Source organism: Mytilus edulis, chromosome 7 (genome assembly GCF_963676685.1).
Source record: "Mytilus edulis chromosome 7, xbMytEdul2.2, whole genome shotgun sequence".
Lineage (NCBI taxonomy): Eukaryota > Metazoa > Mollusca > Bivalvia > Mytilida > Mytilidae > Mytilus > Mytilus edulis.
In genome coordinates, this window is record NC_092350.1 from 83771282 (window position 1) to 83791848 (window position 20567).

The 20567-nt window shown below is 31.6% G+C and overlaps 2 protein-coding genes and 1 long non-coding RNA gene across 3 annotated transcripts in view; 2 read left to right on the forward strand and 1 right to left on the reverse strand.

Moving 5' to 3' along the window:
- LOC139482701 (uncharacterized) overlaps nt 1-20567 on the forward strand; it is a 931021-nt gene that overhangs the window by 466911 nt on the left and 443543 nt on the right. The window lies entirely within an intron of this gene.
- Nucleotides 3421-8589, forward strand: LOC139482531 (uncharacterized). The gene is made up of 5 exons (XM_071266443.1): nt 3421-3453; nt 4621-4749; nt 6514-6708; nt 8004-8087; nt 8443-8589. The coding sequence occupies exons 1-5, from the start codon at nt 3421-3423 to the stop codon at nt 8587-8589; spliced, it is 588 nt and encodes a 195-aa protein (XP_071122544.1).
- LOC139529655 (uncharacterized) lies at nt 11521-16467 on the reverse strand. Its single transcript, XM_071325510.1, has 5 exons — nt 16399-16467; nt 15339-15467; nt 14561-14752; nt 13192-13275; nt 11521-11821 (listed from the first exon to the last, which is right to left on the reverse strand). Exons 1-5 carry the CDS (start codon nt 16450-16452, stop codon nt 11690-11692), a joined length of 591 nt encoding a protein of 196 aa, XP_071181611.1. The 5' UTR covers nt 16453-16467; the 3' UTR covers nt 11521-11689.

Below are 20567 nucleotides of genomic sequence, written 5' to 3' on the forward strand. Positions count from 1 at the left end.
AACTGTGAAAATTAAAAAAATGTTTTCTTAATTCCTATGACTAGGACATACATTTGTACCTTTCAAAGATTTAACCAAAAATACATGTCGTCCACACAGTTGCCTTGAAATTATTTTTGGTTGAATACAGACTTCGCTATAATAAATATTTTGTTTAATGTAATATGTCACTAGTATACAGATTTAAGTCTTTGACAGCATCTAAATAACATAAATATAGACTGAACAGATGTATTACACTGTCAGCGAATTGTCTGAACAGTACTAAAACTTCCGCAGTGGATAAGCGAGAAAGTTGGATGGAATTCTAAACTACACAATATTTATTCAGTCTATACTAAGATCTTTTCTTAACATCTGAAACTGTGCAGCTTACATTGTGTTTAATTGAACTTTAAAGATAGTGTTAATGTGTTATATATTTTACCTTTACCAAGGTGTTGCCTATCCTTTTAAATTTATAATTTCAAGCGGTCTACGAGAATCTTTTGCTTTTTCCAACATTTGTAGAAAAAATTGTTATACGATTTTTAACAATATGATTTTTTATAGTATGCAGTATAACTTGAATGTTGCAGATTGTAGGACTCATATTTACAAACAAAGAATATTCACAGATCAGATCATCAAATACACTCGATAATGGAATCCCAGAAGACTCACATACTGTGCTTCACTCAAAGACAATAATTTTTAGAACAGTATTTCGAGGGATAAAGTTGTTCTTCATCAGTAACTGGAAAAGGTTGTTGTTTAAAGCGTTTGCTATTTTTCCCATTTACATTATTTGACACAACGTCTAATATGTGACAAATCCTGATTTATCAAAATACAACTTAAAAAGTCATTTTTTTTATATTTTCTAATTAAGGCAGTTGTTAGCATCCTATTGGGTTAGAATAAAGCACACAAATTGTGATGAAACAGTATGTTTGTTAATAATTTGCAATTTATGACGTTAACATAATTAAAATATATATTATATTGGTTTCTTATAAAGACTTTTCTAAACTAAAATAGATTGTGTTTCAAATACTAATCGATTGTGAACTTTTGACGAGGTCAATACGTTGTATATGGACCTGTTCAGATTATATTGACCGAGGACGAAGTCCATGGATAACGTACTGACTGAATGAAAGTCCTTAATTTTTATATTACATATGTAAATAATATATAAGAAAATGGCACTTAATTTTCTTTTCAGTATTCCTAATTTATATTGTACAAAAAATTATCATGTTATTGAAACAAGCAATATTCTTTGACCAACTTTATAGCTTGTTGCGTTAGCTGTTTTGTATTCCCAGCGTCTGCATTTAACATTCTTGATATCTCCTTCTGATAAACATGCAAATTTATTTTCGTCTGCTGAGGCGCTTCTGCCATGACTGTTATGTGTGACATCATGACGTCTTCAATCTGAATTAAGCAACATATTTTGAACGACTATTTTTGTGTGTGTTTCCTATCATATAAACAATGTGTTTTCGCCTTAAAAGCAGCATCCACTTTCTAAGTAAGTCTTATTTACTTGAATTTAATTAACGACAGATTGCAAACTTAATTGGTTCGATAAATTAAGGATGTGTTAACCAAAAGATAGATATGCTTAGCTGTATTTGGTAGCAAATTTCGGAATTTCGGATAAACAATTCTTTTCAACTCTGTACATTTGTGGCAGTTGTTACTGGATTTTTTTTCAAGCATCACCGATGAGTGTCTTATATAAGAAAAAACACGTATGTCTGGAGTAGAGAATTTAATTCCTGGTACAATGAAATATAAATTGATACTTGGAAAGAGAGTTGTGTCATTGCACTCAGACCACACTTTCTTCTATATATATAGTATAGATAGAGGTAAATGGCTAAAACTGGATAAAATAAACTACAACAACAGTACAACACCCACTATGTCATGGCAACCCACTATTAGTTGAATTTATTGCATCATATAATATGTATTTTATTTTTAGATCGAAAATATCAGTACTGCATTTCATGTTTCTTGGGATCTTGGCGGTAAGTATTTCGGTAAACTCAAATACTGAGAAAGATCACATTTAAGATATTTCCTAACACTGAATTTTATCTAATTTGTTGCAAATCACTTTTTTCTCATTACCTCAAAGCAAAACTTTCGGATCATGTAAGCCAACGTAATGTTGCTCATTGTGATTGTTCGCTCACTAATTTGTATTTTACTTAAACAGTACATGCATGCTTGATGAAGTTACATTTGTAAACGTTTAGTAATAATCTTGCAACGTGTATTCGTCGTATTAAAAGCAGCTTCAATAATAATGCAATTCATTGGTATTGCAACTGAGTGTCAACTGTTGAATTGCATTCTAATATTTGAATTATATTCAATGTTAAATGAGTTGCTAAGTCTTATAAAAATAACAAAATATATGTTACGTATACTAATTCTGTGAATAACTGTATACATTATGATCCGTTTTTTTTTTTTTTTTTTTGAAAACCAATGTTTACGGCGAACGAAAACATTTCATCGAGATTTGATTTCGTAGTTCGGCTATTCATCAAGCAAGCAACTTAAAACAAACCATTTGGGAAAGAATCCGAAAACATCTTTAACTTAATCGTAAAGATTTGACGTGTATTTGTACATTATATCTTTTTTCTTACAAACGTGCAGTTAAATCTAAAAGATTGTTTTTTTGGATATAATCGTATTGTTTTTCTTTATTCGGCCTTGCAATATATTTATTTTCTAATTATCTATCTTAATGAATATGTATGTATTATTCCAGATGTGCAACATTGGAACACTCGGATTAGCAATTAATATTAGATACGATTCTGTGTTTGGAAACTCAGATATAGAGGCATTGCTGTCGAAGTTCAGAATTGCAAACCACACGTTTACTAGAGCGCTCAACATTTTTTCAATCGTTGTTGTAACTTTTTCCTCCACATCAATTGCTGTCATAATATTTACAGTTTTATCCATTGCAAAACTGAAATGGACAAGAATGTTACTGCATATTGTAAGTGCAAATAATGCCGAAATTTTTTGAAATTATCTTTAAAAAATAACATTCAAATACGAAAAACAAAGAATCACACAGAAACCAAATACACAACTGATGAACGCCTAACATGCCTAGTGAAAATAACAATCAGGAAGGAGACAATAATGAAACAATATTAAGGTTGTATATATAAGACAAAATGATTCAGGGGATATGTATAGCTTTATGAGTGCTTATTCAGATTTAAAAAACCTCGATCTACAGAAACCATAATTAACAAATGTTTTCTGTTGATTTTTTTTAAAACTTTTTCTGAATTATCGGTATGAATTCGGAAAGATACTACAGACAAAAGTACGTTGACAAAGGCATATCAAATTACGACATTTTTTTAAATAGTTATACTAATGACATGAATAATGCTAATGGCTAAGTTGAGGAAAATGATGCTCGTAAGCTGTGTATCAATTTGTTTGTTGGTATCCCAGATTATCTTTAGTCGTCGTTGTTTCATGCAGTTGCTAACATATATTTTCTTAAGCAGTTCCATAGACCCAGTAATAGAAATGATTGTTATAAAAAAAGTCGACTGAAGGAAAGTACGTTAAAATAAAATATGTATTTCAGAGTGTAGGATTATGGAGTATAATAACAGTGGCAAACCTAGTGCAAATAGGTTTGTGGGGAAAGTTTATAACTACTGTAAGTATAAAGTCACGTAGTAAGCAAGATACTGATAACATATTACATTAAAAAATTGTTAATTTCAAAAATAAAGAAGCATTGTTTGATTTTATAACATTTAAATGTCAATATTAAATTTCTAAAAGTAAATAATAATCATATATGCATAATGCCATGTAACAAATATGAATCAACGCTGCAACCGCAATTTGCCGACGTCAAATCTTTTATATGAGTTACAAAAACAATTCATGGTTACAAACATCAAGCCTATCGTCTCCCGCAGCAATTTATTGTCACAATCTGGAAAGGACAATCTAGATAAAATTACTGTCTATTAAAATTCCAGAAACCGAAATAATTTGTACAAAATAATAGGGACACATTAGTTTTAATTGATTCCCTTTATTGTGAATAAAGTAGAAGTACATATATTTGTTTTTTAATTTAAAACTTCCACTTGATTGCTACAACTGCAACGTTTTCGGTTGAACCCTTATTGTTGTGATTTCAACAGTCTGAATTTTGTCACATATAAAAAAGATGTGGTATGATTACCAATGAGACAACTATCCACAAAAGACCAAAATGATACAGAAATTAACAACTATAGCTCCCCGTATGCCCTTCAATGTTGAGTTAATTGTTTGGAGATTTCTTTCATTTGATGCTTTAAATTATGTGCATTACATTCTAATTTTTTTTACATCAAGCGAATATATGTAAAACGCTCATCGCAGCATATTTATAAAGTACTGAAAACATTTGCAATATGAAATTTCTTGCCGCCTTCTCCTTTAATAAAAAATCACATAGAAAAATTGTGTATTCGACACGAATCAACAGTTTTGTACAAACAATTAAAATACGAAAATGATAATTTTGTAGATAGTTTGTATGCAATCATCATTCTTGAATCATGGTCTTTTTAACAGGCAGACACAGAATTAGAAGACCTTATTAGTACTGAATTAAGAAACAATACATACACCTATCAACGTTCACATGCATCTGGGTATTTCAACAGAGAAACATCTCTATCTTGGAATACATTATTTATAAAAGTAAGTGATTTGTTCGAGAGTCAATACATTTACCATGTTTACCACCAAATCGTTATGGGCTTGATTATGTTAATGAACATTATTTAATCGTGTTTGTTGTATCTTGTAAGTAACTACTATACATGTTAAGTCATTCAATAAATAAAACCAACACTCAGCCGACCTTGCTTTTGTGAAATTTTAGCTATCGAGTCTCACCTTACGACATCCTGTAGGTGTTTTGATTCCGATTCTGCTTTTTTGCCTACAGGCCCTGGTGCGAGTAGCTTTCTCTTTTTGCGCTCATCTCCTTTCCATAATTAATCCCTCATCAACAGACATTTTTAACCGTTACGTCATCTGATTTGAAATAGTGAACGTGGCTTTATAAATATTACTGTAATGTTTTTGATTATCTTATTTCAATTGATAAACATAGTTCGTCATAATGATGTTCTGAATCGACCGATGAAAAAAATTAAATTATGACGACGATAATCAGTTTAAATATAAATAAAAAGAAATATGAGTAAACATCGTTAAGACAACAATCCATCACCCATCACAATAAAACAGAAAATAAAGCAAACAACACCATTTAAGGTGTACTTCTACATAGAAAATATAAATCGCAAAAGAGTAAAGTGTTTTGATTGAATACACTAGTTTAAGTGAAATCTTTAAAAAATATATGCAGGAGATAGATTTCTAATTTGATAGCTAAATAAACAACATTTTTATAGAACATCTGAAAGTTGAACAATACAAATACTTCAACCAAATATACTTAATTGTATATCCTCTTAACATCAAATTAGTAGTTTTTTTTAGTTACAGCTAGTAGACATTTATATCATGCTGATATACTTTGTATAAAGTACTACACTGTAAATAAGGTTTTGAGTAAAGTGAACGTGGATTTTTTATTTGTTTTTATTAATTGTAAAACAAAATGCACAACAAATAGCTGTTGTTCAGATACTTACATCTTCGCAAGCCAAGGGTTACGATCCACTCCCGTTCTCTTCACCCTTGGCGGATTGAGATAAAAATTTCGGAGACACAAGGTAAGGATGTTTATTTGTTGCAGTCGAAAATCACTGCATCCAATCAAAAAGCGCCTATAACATGATCACGTGTAAATGTAGAAAGTGTTTGTAAACAATTGCCACGTGTTTTATTGTGCAATAAGTCTTTATATTCTATAAGCATACGACTATATTTAGTGACAACTTGATTTTTTTTAATCAATTAGTGGAAGTTCCTGTGTATGTTTCATGCACAAACGCATGCATGTTGACGTATATTTTCGTTTCCAGCTTTATCAAGTGTGTAGAATCTATACACTTCCGTGTTTTAACCTCCAAATTGAAGAATTCAAGTGCTACCATTGGTCAAGAATACTGTATTCGGAATGGGCGTAACTTTGATCTTCCGGTAGATGGCGCAACATTGTTTTCCCAAATGTTGGCTTAATCTGCCAAGGGTGAAAAGAACGGGAGTGGATCGTAACCCTTGGCTAGCGAAGATGAGATACTTATAGTTTCCCTGTAATTATGTAAATTAATTTATCATTTGTCTGTGTTTTATTGATTTGTTTTGGTTTGTTTCCGTTTTCTCTTCAATTTATAGAAGTGTAGGTGAAAGGAGTTTAGTCCTGTAAATATAATTCTGGTTGTGTTAGTTTTGTATTTTATATGTGTATGTAAATTATGCTAATATGTAATTAAGACTTTTTTAAGAAATTAAAATAAATAATAATGTTAGCATTTATTATGTGTATAGGGTGAATGCTGCGGCGTTGGAATTAACATCACTAATTCATTCACTGCCTCATATTGGTATGGTTATCGGCGTGATTCGAACTCCCAGCGTATTCCAGTACAGTGTTGTAAATCTCAAACCGAAGTGTATCCATATGCGTATCAATACGACACGGACTGTACATATAATCTTTTAAATGGCTATTATCATACTCAGGTAATTTTTTCTGTGTTTAAAACTATATTCAGTTGGTCAAATAATGTGAAAAAAAGTAAAAATGACCAAAACTGTGAAACTCTCATTCGGAGACTTGTGACGTTTAATTTAGTATGTTAGGTGATCATTTGATGTGTTATGGTATGGAGGATTTTCGCTGTTATGATTCATTGTCTGGATTGTCATATAAGAAAATGCTATTTTCTGATTTTTTTAAAATATGTAAAATCTTCATTTTTCGAAAAATGGTATTTTCTTTTGCAACTTGACAATAATAAATGCTTGTCGAAATTAGCAGAATATACCGCCATCAATACGATGAGTCGTCAATTACAGCATTTGCATTTAATTTGAAGTATGAAACAAATTTGGAATACCACAAATTCTCCTAAATAATGTGAAATCATACCGATAAATAAAATTGAGAATGGATATGGGGAATGTGTCAAAAAGACAACAACCCGACCAAATAAAAAACAACAGCAGAGGGTCACCAACAGGTCTTCAATGTAGCGAGAAATTCCCGCACCCGGAGGCGTCCTTCAGCTGGCCCCTAAAGTCTTACAAACTGAAGGTTATCATACTTTTGGATATATTCAAAATCTTTTTTTAAAGTCGAATAATGTTTTCCTCAATTTCGTTGTCCTACTGTCGAGGCGAATCTGCGCTTAACAACTATATATGCGACTTTCACAATCCAATTGAGGGACGCGTTTGTTTTTCAAAATTTTTCAAAATTGTTTTTATTAAAATGCATTATAATTCGAAAAATTCATTTGAACAAAAATAAAAAAAAATAAAATTACATTTTAAAGATATATTATCATAATTATGCAATATTGATACATGTTTGATAGTTTCTTCCTTTGTCGCATTTTGTTTTTTGATTTGGTTGAAATTTTTTTGCTTGTATCTTATTGATTTTAGAGCTTTTGTTTTCCCTTACAATCTTCGACTTATATATGAAATCCATAATGTGCTTTGAATTTTGTTTTATTTCAAGACTTGTTATTTTTTTTTTATTGTGAATACTCGAAATCTAAGATGCACAATTAAAACCGATAACATAACAGCACACAATGAACGGCCTTCAACACTGAGCCTTGGCTCACAACGAACAACAAGCTATAAAGGGCCCCTAAATTACTAGTGTAAAACCATTCAAACGGGAAAAACCAACGGTCTAGTCTATATAAAAAACGAGAAACGAGAAACACGTATAAACTTCATAAACAAACGACAACTACTGTACATACTGTATGCATAATCTAAAATATATCATGTATCTACTATAGGGATGTGATAAAGTAATAGTAAACAGCTTAGATTTATACAGTCTTATATTCTTTGTATTCATGGGAATCAACGCTTTGGCTGAGGTAAGACTTGTAATAGTTTCGTTTTAGATAGTATTTATTGTTTAAGAAAAAGCTTAATAAAGATCTCCGAGAGATGGACAGAAATTTGTTTAACCATGCAGATTATTATATCTTTTATTCTAATATATATGTAAAAGTTTCACTTTAAATTTGTTACATTTTCAACAATTTGGAAGATACCAACAGCACATTCAACCCAACAAGTCGAAAATAGCAACACTATGATTAAAAAATAAAAGAAAGGCAACAGACAACAGACACATAACAGTTAATTACAATTTATTTTGGTTATCTTGAACAGTTGTTTTGAATTAGATTTATTTTTTAATTTTTTTTTATATTCAACTTTCCTAAGATTGGTATGATAGCTACAACCATATACAATGCAGTCAGTCTTACCAAGGAAGATAATGCGGAACTTGTTCGATATAGATCGGATGAAGACAATGTAGAATTAAATGAAATAACGGGAAACGAAAGTCTGAATTTTGTACAAAGATGATTTTATTTAGTTCAGAACAATTTAGTTAATGCAAATGCTATTTAAGATGAACGAGAATTACAAGCTGCAGAACATTAACTTATTGATAATAATTTATATAAAAACGACTGTTGAATGACTTAGAAGATGTAAAGTTACTTATGACAATGATGAGGCATACATTCTAAACAACTAAAAACAATCGAACGCAGAAACTAAACACTGATTATTTAGTTGCTGACAACTTTGTATTTAGGATATTCATTTTTGTTTTATTTGGTTGCTGTGAGAGTGTAGAAGAGTCGCAATATTCCTTCCGTGTCTATAACTTGGAATTTGTTTATGTAATGTTAATTTGAAGTCGGTTGTGCAGTGCTAGTATGAGCATAGAAATCATTAATGTATCAATAAATTGATTGTGAGACCAAGTCTTAACATTCTTTACCTACAAATATAAGTTATTAGTATTTTGTAGAATTCAAAAATTGTTTAAATATAATAAAACACGGAAAGCGACAAGGATGAATTTTTTGTCAACCAAACACAGTTGGTTTTTTTTCCGTTTTGGAAACAAAACAAAATACAGGCAAAGCTGACCTTGGATGGATTTCCTAATTTTTTTTATCTTATTGGTCATTAAGTACGTTTAACCTTTGACCGTTCCACCATTGATTGACAAATATTCGGCTTTGACAGTTCCTGGTGATGTTAAATCCAGCAGAGCGGTTCGAACGCATAGATTAATAAAGCGTGGTGTTCATTGTCCTGATCCTTACATTTGGCTGGTTTTGTAAGATCTTAACCCTCCTAGTATACCTCTAGCCATTATAGGCAATTCATTTGAGTGGGGTGTAGACTGAGATGGTTATAGTCAGCTTCATAGTTGTGCTTTTAATGTCATTGATATTTCAATGAAAACATGATATTTTATCAGGACATTGAGAAATGTTTCGAAATTACAAAAAAAGTAGTATATCAAATTATCAGTCACACGCTTCACTATTTTATACGATATGAATGTTGAACACGGATTCAAACTGTAGTTAATATGAATAAGTAATGATTCTAATATGACGTCCTTATAACGCTTTGTAAACAAAGCCGTGTTCTAATGAGCACAAAATATGTTTGACACATGCGCACAAACTTACTGTTTATATTAACGTTATTTCCATCGTTATCCTTTAAAATATATGCATTTAGGCAGCTAACACAAACTTTTATTATATATTTTTATGAAACAACATATACTTATCCTACTCGTAGATTTTAAACTTATCAAATATGAAATGCAATGCACAGACTCCTCGAGGAGGAAACGGGAACAGCCAAACATTTTTACGGTAATTTCGTACGCTTCGACCTATAAAAATACTGTATTTGTTCTATTAGAATCGAAATAATTCCTTCATGTCATGCTCTATGCTCATTTTAACATGGGTAGGCATTATATTTGACCACATTTTACACCCTAATTCGAACGAGAAAACTAACAGATTAATGTGTGTACAAAAAATTAACCAAGAACAAATATTTAATTGTTCATTTGAAATAAGTTTGATGTGAAACATTTTCTGCATATTCATTTTATGTAGAATTTGCAGAAACGATAATTGAATATAAAAAATAGATCATGCGGTGAGTTGGAGCAGGATCTGCTTACCCTTCCGGAGCACCTGATATCACCCTTGTATTTTGGTGGGGTTCGTGTTGCTTATTCTTTAGTTTTCTATGGTGTTTCATGTGTATTACTGTTTAAAATTGAAAATGGAAATGGGGAATGTGTCAAAGAGACAACAACTCGGCCACAGAAAAAACAACAACAAAATTTGTCTGTTTGTCTTTTTCATTTTTAGCCATGACATTGTCAGTTTATTTTCGGATTATGAGTTTGACTGTCCCTCTGGTATCTTTCGTCCCTCTTTGACAACCCACTGTTAAAGGATGTATCGCGTGTTCAACTGATTATTCTAGTCATTATCGGCAACTTTATTTTACTATGAAACGTGTGTACGTGTTTAAACAAGCAGACATAATGTTAGCCTATAAAACAAAGCGCAGAATTGACATACATTAAAAAAAAGACGATATAGTAAGATTGCCAATGAGACAACTCTCCAAAAGAGAACACGAGACACAGACATTAACCTCTATAGGTCATCGTACTGCCTTCAACATTGACCAAAGCCCATACCGCAGAGTCACATATAAAAGACCCCATTAAATCTTTGTTTTATTTCATAGAAAAACTCATAATTTTTCCTCATGACATTCACACAGAAGTGGTGTATACTTTTTTCAATTTATGCATCAAAATAATAATGTGGCATTCCAATTGGTTTCGCTATCACTTAAATAAATATAAGAAAATTTAGTATGAGTGCCAAGGAGACAACTTTCTATCCAAGTCACAATTTATAAAAGTAAACCTTTATAGGCCAAGGTACGGTCTTCAACACGGGGCCTAGGCTCACACCGGACAGGAAGATATAAAGGGCGTTAAAAAATACAAGTACTAACCGTTCAAACGGGAAAAGAAACGGTCAGAAACGTATAGGTACTATGTGATTTATGTTTTAACTTATCTAAAACAACATGAGTATGGTATCACACAAAATTAAATCGTAAGTGAAAGAAATGCTTACAATACCACGAAAAAAAACATATAATGACAAAAGAAAAAACAAAACTTTACATAGTAAATACAAATGTAGCCACATACACTCCATAAGTTTCATCAGGTGTTCCACAGTGACACTGCCTGCCATTCCTTTAGAACTAAAGGTAATTATTGGAAAGCATAGTCCCCTTGATCCGGATATCAGGATATGCGGGGCATTCTTATTTGAAAGAGAATGTTATTGTTTATCTGTATCACAATTTAATAATAGCTACATGAAAATAATAAATAATATTTCAAATATGTAACACTTGAATAAAAAGACAGTCCTCATTCATTTAAAACCAAATCGTTCTTTGTTGTCATGAAAACAACAGTTTGTTAACAGTAGACAAATGCAAGCATAAACACAGAAAAACTAGAAATTAAGCATTATGTAAAGACATAAATAACTAACGCTATTCAAATTTTCTAACAAAGAAGACGTGTTCCCTAGTTCTGTTATGATTCTTCACTTTCCTTTAGTTCCTTCAATTCGATATTTTCACTAGATGTTTCTACTTTAGCACCTATTGCATTATCTCTTTTTGTCATAATAAATTCATAGAATATGGTTGTTGCTATGATACCAAACTATATAAATTAGAATAAAAGAAACAACAGATGATATTGTTTTCATGCTATTTAGAACTATGCTGTAGAATATAGCTGACACGTTTTACTGTGATAAGAGTAAACACGTTTTATAGGGTTCGTGTTGCTTAGTCTTTAGTTTTTTATGTTGTGCCTTGTGAACTGCTATTTGTCTATTTGTCGTTTTCTGTTTGAGCCATGGCATTGTCAGTTTGTTTTCGATCTATGAGTTTGATTGTCCCTCTAGTATTTGTCGCCCCTCTAATGATATTTAGAAAACATGTTCACTAAAAAAGTGCTTTACTTCATTAAGATGAACCCATATATATGCCAGGACAAACTTTTGTACTCCAAATGCGTGTTTTGTGTTCGAAAGACTCAACATTGTTGCATGATTTAAGAAATTTAAATGGCGCACAAAAATACGATGATTTAGAGTATGGTGGAGCCATAATTCAAACAGTTGTGCCATATACATTAAAGATAATTCATTCCGTGGGTAGAAAATCCTTAGTATAATGTTTTTTCTAAACGTATTAGTGGACGATTGTAATCAGAATGATATGAAAAACACAGAATAATTTGTATCTCGACTACTTGTTTTGTACTATTTAACGTTAGAGCAGACTGCTACATCATTGATATGATATAACCGAAAGAGCCAAGTTAAAAGCATGCATTAATTTTTATTTCTATGTAGCAACATCAAAGATATATTGAGTATGAAACTACTGTCGTGCTTTCTTTAATATGTTAAAAAGTGGATAAACAGTTTGCCATTTATTCATTCAAATATAAAAAAAGAAGATGTGGTATGATTGGTAATGAGACAACTATCCACAAAAGACAAAAATGACACAGACATTAAAAACTATAGGTCACCGTACGGCCTTCAACAATGAGCAAAGCCCATACCGCAAAGTGAGCTATAAAGGGCCCCGATAAGACAATGTAAAACTATTCAAACGAGAAAACTAACGGCCTTATTTGTGTAAAAAAAATGAACGAAAAAATAATATGTCACACATAAACAAACGAAAACCACTGAATTACAGGCTCCTGACTTGGGACAGGCACATACATAAATAATGTGGCGGGGTTAAACATATTAGCAGGATCCCAACCCTCCACCTAACCTGGGACAGTGGTATAACAGTACAACATAAGAACGAATGAATTAAAACATCATTACATCCTGCATAAAAATCATTTGTATTGTTTGATTTTCTCTAGAAAACATTTTAAGAATAAGTTATCAATTTCACACCGCCATCTTCTATAAGAATTTGTTTACAAACATTACAATGTAAACAACACGTCTTTAGATAATGAATCATTAATTCTCAATATATGAAAATGGTATGTCGTACCTGAGCAGTAATAGCGATTGATATGAATACAAAAAACGGGACACTGTATGATTCCAATCTATTTATTATTGCTGTATCACATCCCTGCAAATAAACATAAGTTTGTCTGTATGTATAAACATATTTAAGTGCTCATTAGGTTGTATCTGTGAGTTATCGAAAATCACAAAATCAATCATTGAGTATGTACTATCCTGTTAGCGATAACCTTGGGTTCCGGCAGACAATCAGCTGCAGTATCGACCCTTTTGATCTAAAGTCATACAACATAACAAGTTTGCTTAATACATTGTTATAGTGCATCAAAAAAGCACTGTTCGTCGGTTCTCAACTCATTTTTAAATTCAAAACAATTTTAAGGACAACCAGACGCTTATACAACAACAATCCAAACTGTTCTTCAAATATGGCTTATATTTGGCTATAAATCATGACACGAATATAAGACCTGCATTGTTAAGGTAGACCATTTATTGAGCTTTTGTGGAAACATTATTAGTAGCTTTAAACGCGCGTCTGGCGTACTAAATTTAAATCCTGGTACCTTTGATAACTATTTACACCACTATGTCGGTGCCACTGCTGGTGGACGTTTCGTCCCCAAGGGTATCACCAGCCCAGTAGTCAACATTTCGATTTGACATGAATATCAATAATGTGGTCATTTAAATAAATTTCTTGTTAAAAAACTCTGAATTTTTCGAAAAACTAAGGATTTGCTTATTCCAGGCATAGATTACCTTAGCCGTATTTGGCACAACTTTTTGGAATTTTGGATCCTCAATGGTCTTCAACTTTGTACTTGTTTGGCTTTATAAATATTTTGATATGAGCGTCACTGATGAGTCTTACGAAGACGAAACGCGCGTCTGGCGTACTAAATTATAATCCTGGTACCTTTGATAACTATTTACACCACTGGGTCGGTGCCACTGCTGGTGGACGTTTCGTCCCCGAGGGTATCACCAGCCCAGTAGTCAACATTTCGATTTGACATGAATATCAATTATGTGGTCATTTAAATAAATTTCCTGTCACAAAAATTTGAATTTTTCGAAAAACTAAGGATTTTCTTATACCAGGCATAGATTACCTTAGCCGTGTATGGCACAACTTTTTGGAATTTTGGATCCTCAATGCTCTTAAACTTTGTACTTGTTTGGCTTTATAAATATTTTGATATGAGCGTTACTGATGAGTCTTATGAAGATTGCTTGAATAATTGATTGTAAGGGTGTATCGTTTCTTTCAGCACTATTTAATAGTGTCTATAAAGAAAGGAAGCTATAGTTAATGGAGAGAGAACCACCGCCCTTATTTATTTTTTGTCGGCATAAATGTAGAACATTTACATATTTGAAAAACTTACCTGATCATGGTAATAACCGCTTAAAAGTGAATGTGTACAGTTGAAATCGTATTCACTGCCATAAGGATACACTTCTGTTTGAGATTTACAACATTGCACAGGAATATATTGGGAGTTTGAATCAGCCTGGTACCTCCAGTTTGATGTTCCGAATAGGGCGAACACTTCAGTGCTTACACCACAGCATTTGGCCTATGTAAATAAATGATTATTCTGTATACCAGGGCAAACTTTTACTTCATTAATAATATCATACAATTAGTTAAAAATATGTAAATATATCTGACAAATAAACAATCTCATGCATTTAAAAATGTATGATGTCACTATGACGTCATTATTGTGCACCAACATTATATTTGTACTATGAATTTGGTAAAATTGTAATGAATTTTGCTTCCAACGACATTTGCTTTGCATGGATCACCATACTTTTGTATTTGGCTAAACATCTGACCCCTATAGGTCTTTGTATCGGAAATTTACTTGGTTGAAAGGGTGCAGCTAGTGTTTTTCAGAAGATAGTAGACTTAACAAATGCACAAAAAAAGGTAATCAGGCTAAAACGGATATATGTAAGAATACAATTTGTACATTTATGGATTACCATTATCAATTCAACCATTACATGTACAATCGACTTTTTCTCCTGAAACTCATGTTGTTATCACTAAGGCTTGTTACCTCTTTCCTTCTCTGCAGCTTACATCCGTATAAGACTTTCATCAACAAGTCCATTTAAATGAACAACCTACATTTAGCCATAACAATAACGAACCTTTACAAATAATGTATTCCATGATAGTGATGTTTCTCTGTCGTAGTGTCCAGACGCATGAGAAAACATATAGGTGTAATGGCTGTTTACGTATTTTATACTGATCCGGTGTTCTATATCTGTGTCTGCCTTTAGAAAAAATAATATTGTTTCTGTTCACATTCAAATAGCATTTGAAGTTAAATATACTTTTACGATTCGTGTGAAGCAACCTTTTTTTTTGTACCGGTGACATTTTGTAAGCCAAAAAACATCCAATTCTTTTTTCTAATTCCAATGGAATATACATACAAACAATAAAAGTTGGGAATCAGTGGGGAAAAAGTTCATCAGATCACACCGGAATTAACTAATTAAATACCCAAAGAAGATGATTTAAAGCAGTAACTATATATTTTAAGAATCTGTCTAAAACTGATCTGACAAGTATTGTTTAAATATCGTACTGAAGTTCATTTAAACCTTAATTATCAAGCTGTATGATTGCAAAGGTAAAATAACAAAAAACTGTATTCCGAGGAAAATCGAAGCGGAAAATCCATTATCAAATGGCAAAATCAAAAGCTCCAACTCATCAGACGACTGAATAATTGGTACAGGTATTTCCTTCTGTAGAAAATGATGAATTAAAACTGGTTTTATATCTAGCTAAACGTCTTACCTGTATGACAGTCGCATGAATCTTTCATTCACTTATTTGTAGTCTGAACAATAAGTGTATGCTTTATCTTGATAAGAAAAATGATTTGCATTAATAAATGAATTAGACTGCCGGTTTTGCTTACATAAATATGTAAGTCTTGTGTGATTTTTTTAACTTGAATTCACTTATATGTTTTGAAGTTTATTTTTGACGTTCATCTTCAGTGAACTAGTACACATATTTGTAGGTGCCAGATAAGGCAAACTTCCGGGTGCGAGTTTTTTCGCTGCATTTAAGACACATACGTGGCCTTCTGTTGCTCTTCGGTCGGGTAATGGTATCTATGACATATTTTTCATTACCATATTCAATTAAATTGCATACTATAACTGGTCAACATCATTCAAAGTGATTTACCTGTGACATAAACTCCTTCCACAAGCCAATTTGAACTAGATTTACCACTGTCATAAAACACCACAATCCTACATTCTGAATAGTAATAATATTTAGTTCACTTCATTGTTAAATACAATCGACTAATTTACACTACTTGGTTGTTTTTTTTCATACACTGATGTTAAGTCCTACCATAAGCGAAAGCTACATAAGTTTTTTTTTTTTTTTCTTTATCATTATTAAATTGGATACAATATTTATTGCGCATTTGAACATATATTTCCTGTCAATTTTTTCGTTTCTTTTTATGTTACTATCAAATATTCTTGATTTTGTTTTAGATGAGAAGGTATCTTGAACATATGAAAAAAAAAGTATGCTCAAAATACTAAGGTCCATAGCAAAATTTAAAAGAGAAAGTTCGAAAACACTGACAACATCAAACACTAACAATCATCGAATCAAGTGAAAAGCAACGGTACCATACCTGGCGTGGTAAAGGCAATAGTTGTTTTGTCTTTTGCCTTTAGTAGCGTTAGTTACATTATCTTTCTAACGTGATTGATACATTTTTTTCAACTTTGAAATGAAAAAAAAAATTAACAATAAGGAAGTAAAGTGCTGTGAGTTCCTGGACCTGAAATGCATCATTACACATTTCGGCGTTGATTTATAATAAAATAAACAATTTCAAATTAAGGTTCTAAATCCCTATAAAAGGAATAGATGGTGCATTTGCTAAAAAAATAAATGTACTATCTGTTTATCCATCTCTTTTTCTTGCTTTTTAAAATGCTTACGTCTTTGCATTCATTGTGAAAAAAAATCCAGAAAAGTGTTCCAAACAAATGAATATGTTCAATTAGTTTGTAATTGATGAACGATTTTGAAGTACCAATAAATGTATTTTTTGAATATTAGAACATAAATAGCATGTGTGAAGTTCCAAATTCCATTCACTAAATTTGAGTCAACGGGTTTTTTTTTGCGACCTCATACATTTGATATGTTTCCAATAAATCAGCAATAAAATGGTCATGCTATGGCAAAAAGAAGACGAAAGAAAACAACAGACAAACAACAATATACATATATATACTGATCAACACGAACACCGCCAAAATCCTGGGACAAATCTTTTGACCACAAATATCATAATTGAGTTACTTTATCATGAAATCATTTGAGTTATAGTTGACCTTACAGGAATATTTATTGTATATAACCCTAACTGTATTTAAAAAATCATTCGAAAATTTCGATCATCAAAGATCTCTATGTTAATTTGTTATTGTTTAGTATTTTTATTCGAACGGCACTGATGAGACTTATGCAGACGAAATGTACGTCTCTCGTACACATTTATGAATGAGTTTATGAATTCATCAGACTGTTGTCTCCCAAATTCACATTTGATATTAACCTTATGCGTTTTGAGTATTATTTTCTTTTAATATTTCTCGAGTGATTTCTTTTTTTCCTGTTTTCTTTTGTTAATTTAGCTATTCTTAAATTATAAACCTTACATATATTTGTACGTTTCTCGTTTTCACTTACAATAAACATCTGCAGCCTTTTCCATTTAGACGACGCCATAGAACAAACTGTGTATACCAAGAGAACAATCGACGCAGATGAAAAAGTAACAAGAACAGTGGAAAACATGTTGAGTGCTCTGGTCAGTGTTTGATCTGCTATTATAAATTCTGACAGCAGTGCCTGTATATCTATGTTTCCAAACACGGAATCATACCGAACGTATATTGCCAATCCGAGTGTTCCTATATTACATATCTGAAATATTTTGTTTCAGACCATGCATGTATCCTTTTAAAACAAATAATTCTCCTTGTGAACATATCTAGTAATGTTTTTGTCTTCTTTATTAAACTATTTGTAATTTGGCTTGTTTCCTCTTGTTTGTCACGGTTTTGTCAGATTCTCTTCGACATTTGATTTGGTTTTATATCATCGGCCGTTTTACCAATTAGTCTACTAATATTTATCTTATTTTCAAAACATATCAAACGAAATCTCATTGTTACTGTAGTCAAAAGTTTTTTTTCTTTTTTCATTACATACAGCTTCATAAAATTTATCATATCATTTGTATTAACCATTTCTTGAAATCATAATTAGACAACTTGTGTTTTGATATAATCAAAAATCAAAATCATCAATAAACTCGGATTTTTATTTTTGATTTAGAAGAAATGAACTTACCAAATGAGTTAACTTAGATATTTAAAGACAATAACATAATTTATGTATAACTATAATGATAATGATTTACAAAACTTCCGTCCGACTTCTAAACATACGTCTCATACTTTTTAATCTTTTCTTTACTGATTAATTGTCATCAAAACTAAGATTTACGCACTCACCAGCACAATTCCGTACAAGATGAAATGTAACAAAGATGTTTTGGATCTAAAAATGAAAATAGTATGTACTTGAAGTAAGAATGAACTATTGTCCGCACTTTATGCAGAAGCTTTAGTGATTAAGGATTGACAAATTTCAATTCAACTATTTTTAACAGTTCGTATCTCTTTAAAAATGTTCAATGTGTACGCTGCTTTTTTTCTGGACATTATTTCGATATATATGCATACGGGACATTCGACCAAACAACACATTTCTGAAACATAAGTGTCATTAACATGACTTTTTACGAAATCATCTTTTTTTAAATAACATGGTAAATTTGCAAACATTCTCTCCAGTTGCAGCTATTTCATTTCAATCTCGAGGTGAAGACTGATGTCTGGTCACCTTTCGGAAGTGTTTTAAAACTGGCATGACAAGAATAAAAAATAGTTATCAAAGGTACCAGGTTATAATTGAGTACGCAAGACGCGCATTTCGTAAATGATATGATGGACATCAAATAAACAGTTTAAAAAAAAAACTTGTTCCGTTTATAGTATCCAATATTAGTTGTAGGGATTTTTACGTATTTAAAGAACGGCCACGTATTTTATTATTTGATGTCTGAAAGTATCTACGATTTTGAATATCATTGTGTTTTTTGTTATTTTTCTCTTGTTTTGCCTGTCTTACGTAGTTGGGTATTAGTAACTGTTCTTAAATTCATGTGTCAGCGTTTTGTGTACATTTGAATAATAGACAACTTTCAAGTTTGATTTTTTTTCTAAAAACTTCAATGAACACCATTTGTGCGTTAAAGATATTTTCACTTCCCGTCCACGTTAAGCGAGTGGATGAAAAAATGTAATGATGTATTGCACAACTTATTAGACAAATGAAATTCTTATAAACAGCACGGCTGTCAGCCTGTCATTAAGTAAGTGTGATTTAGTACGGAACAAACACTTTTTCTTGTTTATCCTGCAAAATGCCTGTCACAAGGACGCTTGCTGAACTTTAATGATGCAAGGATACATGCAGCCCAGTCTATCTGGTAAAAAATATCATAAAAGCGCGCATAATTCACGATTTTTTTCCGGTGAAGTACATAACTCGAAAGTGGTCTATTGTATGTATCGCTCGACATAAGGAGTATGGATGTAAACAGATGAGCATTCGATAAAAGAAGAACATGAGGAGAAATAAAACTGCTAAAATTATAATTAGTTATACCGAAACTCAAAAGTACTTCATTTCCAGGTGCAAAATAATTATATGATAGTGAAGGAAGTCGGAAAATTGCAGTTGCTTGGTTTTCACCTGTCATATTGAAAGCAAAATATTAATTTTTTATCGAGGACCTAAATGCACAAACAATCGGTAGGACATTTTCAGCATTGCATAATCGGTACTTACTAATAATAATTTGAAATACAGAACGTCGTGCATTCGTTTTTCACTTTTTATCAAACAAAAGCACTGCAACTTTCATCTAGGGACATATTTTTCACCTCAACTGTTTAGCCCATTTTTTTATAATATCATTCTGGGATTGCTTGGTAGGTCATACACATTCGCCATAGTGTTAATAATGGGTGTTTGTCTTCGTATTCATGTGTTTCCTTTTTGCTCATGTTCTTTTATATAGAGTGACTATATGTCATGTTGTTTTTATTTATTAACATTGTGGTTTGTTTTTAAGTGAAAAATTTAATAACACAACGCTGACTTTTGTACTAAAATGTTGACATGTTTATCTTAATATATGTCTGTTGGTTGTACTCACATATTGCTGTCAATATAATGCAAGTATT

Excerpts from the sequence above, each read along its gene's own strand:
- LOC139529655 (XM_071325510.1), bottom strand. The coding sequence starts at position 16,452 with ATGACAGTGGTAAATCTAGTTCAAATTGGCTTGTGGAAGGAGTTTATG. Across the intron at positions 14,753-15,338 it reads GGAATACATTATTTGTAAAG|GCCAAATGCTGTGGTGTAAG; the intron begins GTTCGTTATTGT and ends TTATTTACATAG. Across the intron at positions 11,822-13,191 it reads CAATCGCTATTACTGCTCAG|TTTGGTATCATAGCAACAAC; the intron begins GTACGACATACC and ends TAATTTATATAG.
- LOC139482531 (XM_071266443.1), top strand. The coding sequence starts at position 3,421 with ATGCTAATGGCTAAGTTGAGGAAAATGATGCTC. Across the intron at positions 4,750-6,513 it reads GGAATACATTATTTATAAAA|GGTGAATGCTGCGGCGTTGG; the intron begins GTAAGTGATTTG and ends TTATGTGTATAG. Across the intron at positions 6,709-8,003 it reads ATGGCTATTATCATACTCAG|GGATGTGATAAAGTAATAGT; the intron begins GTAATTTTTTCT and ends TATCTACTATAG.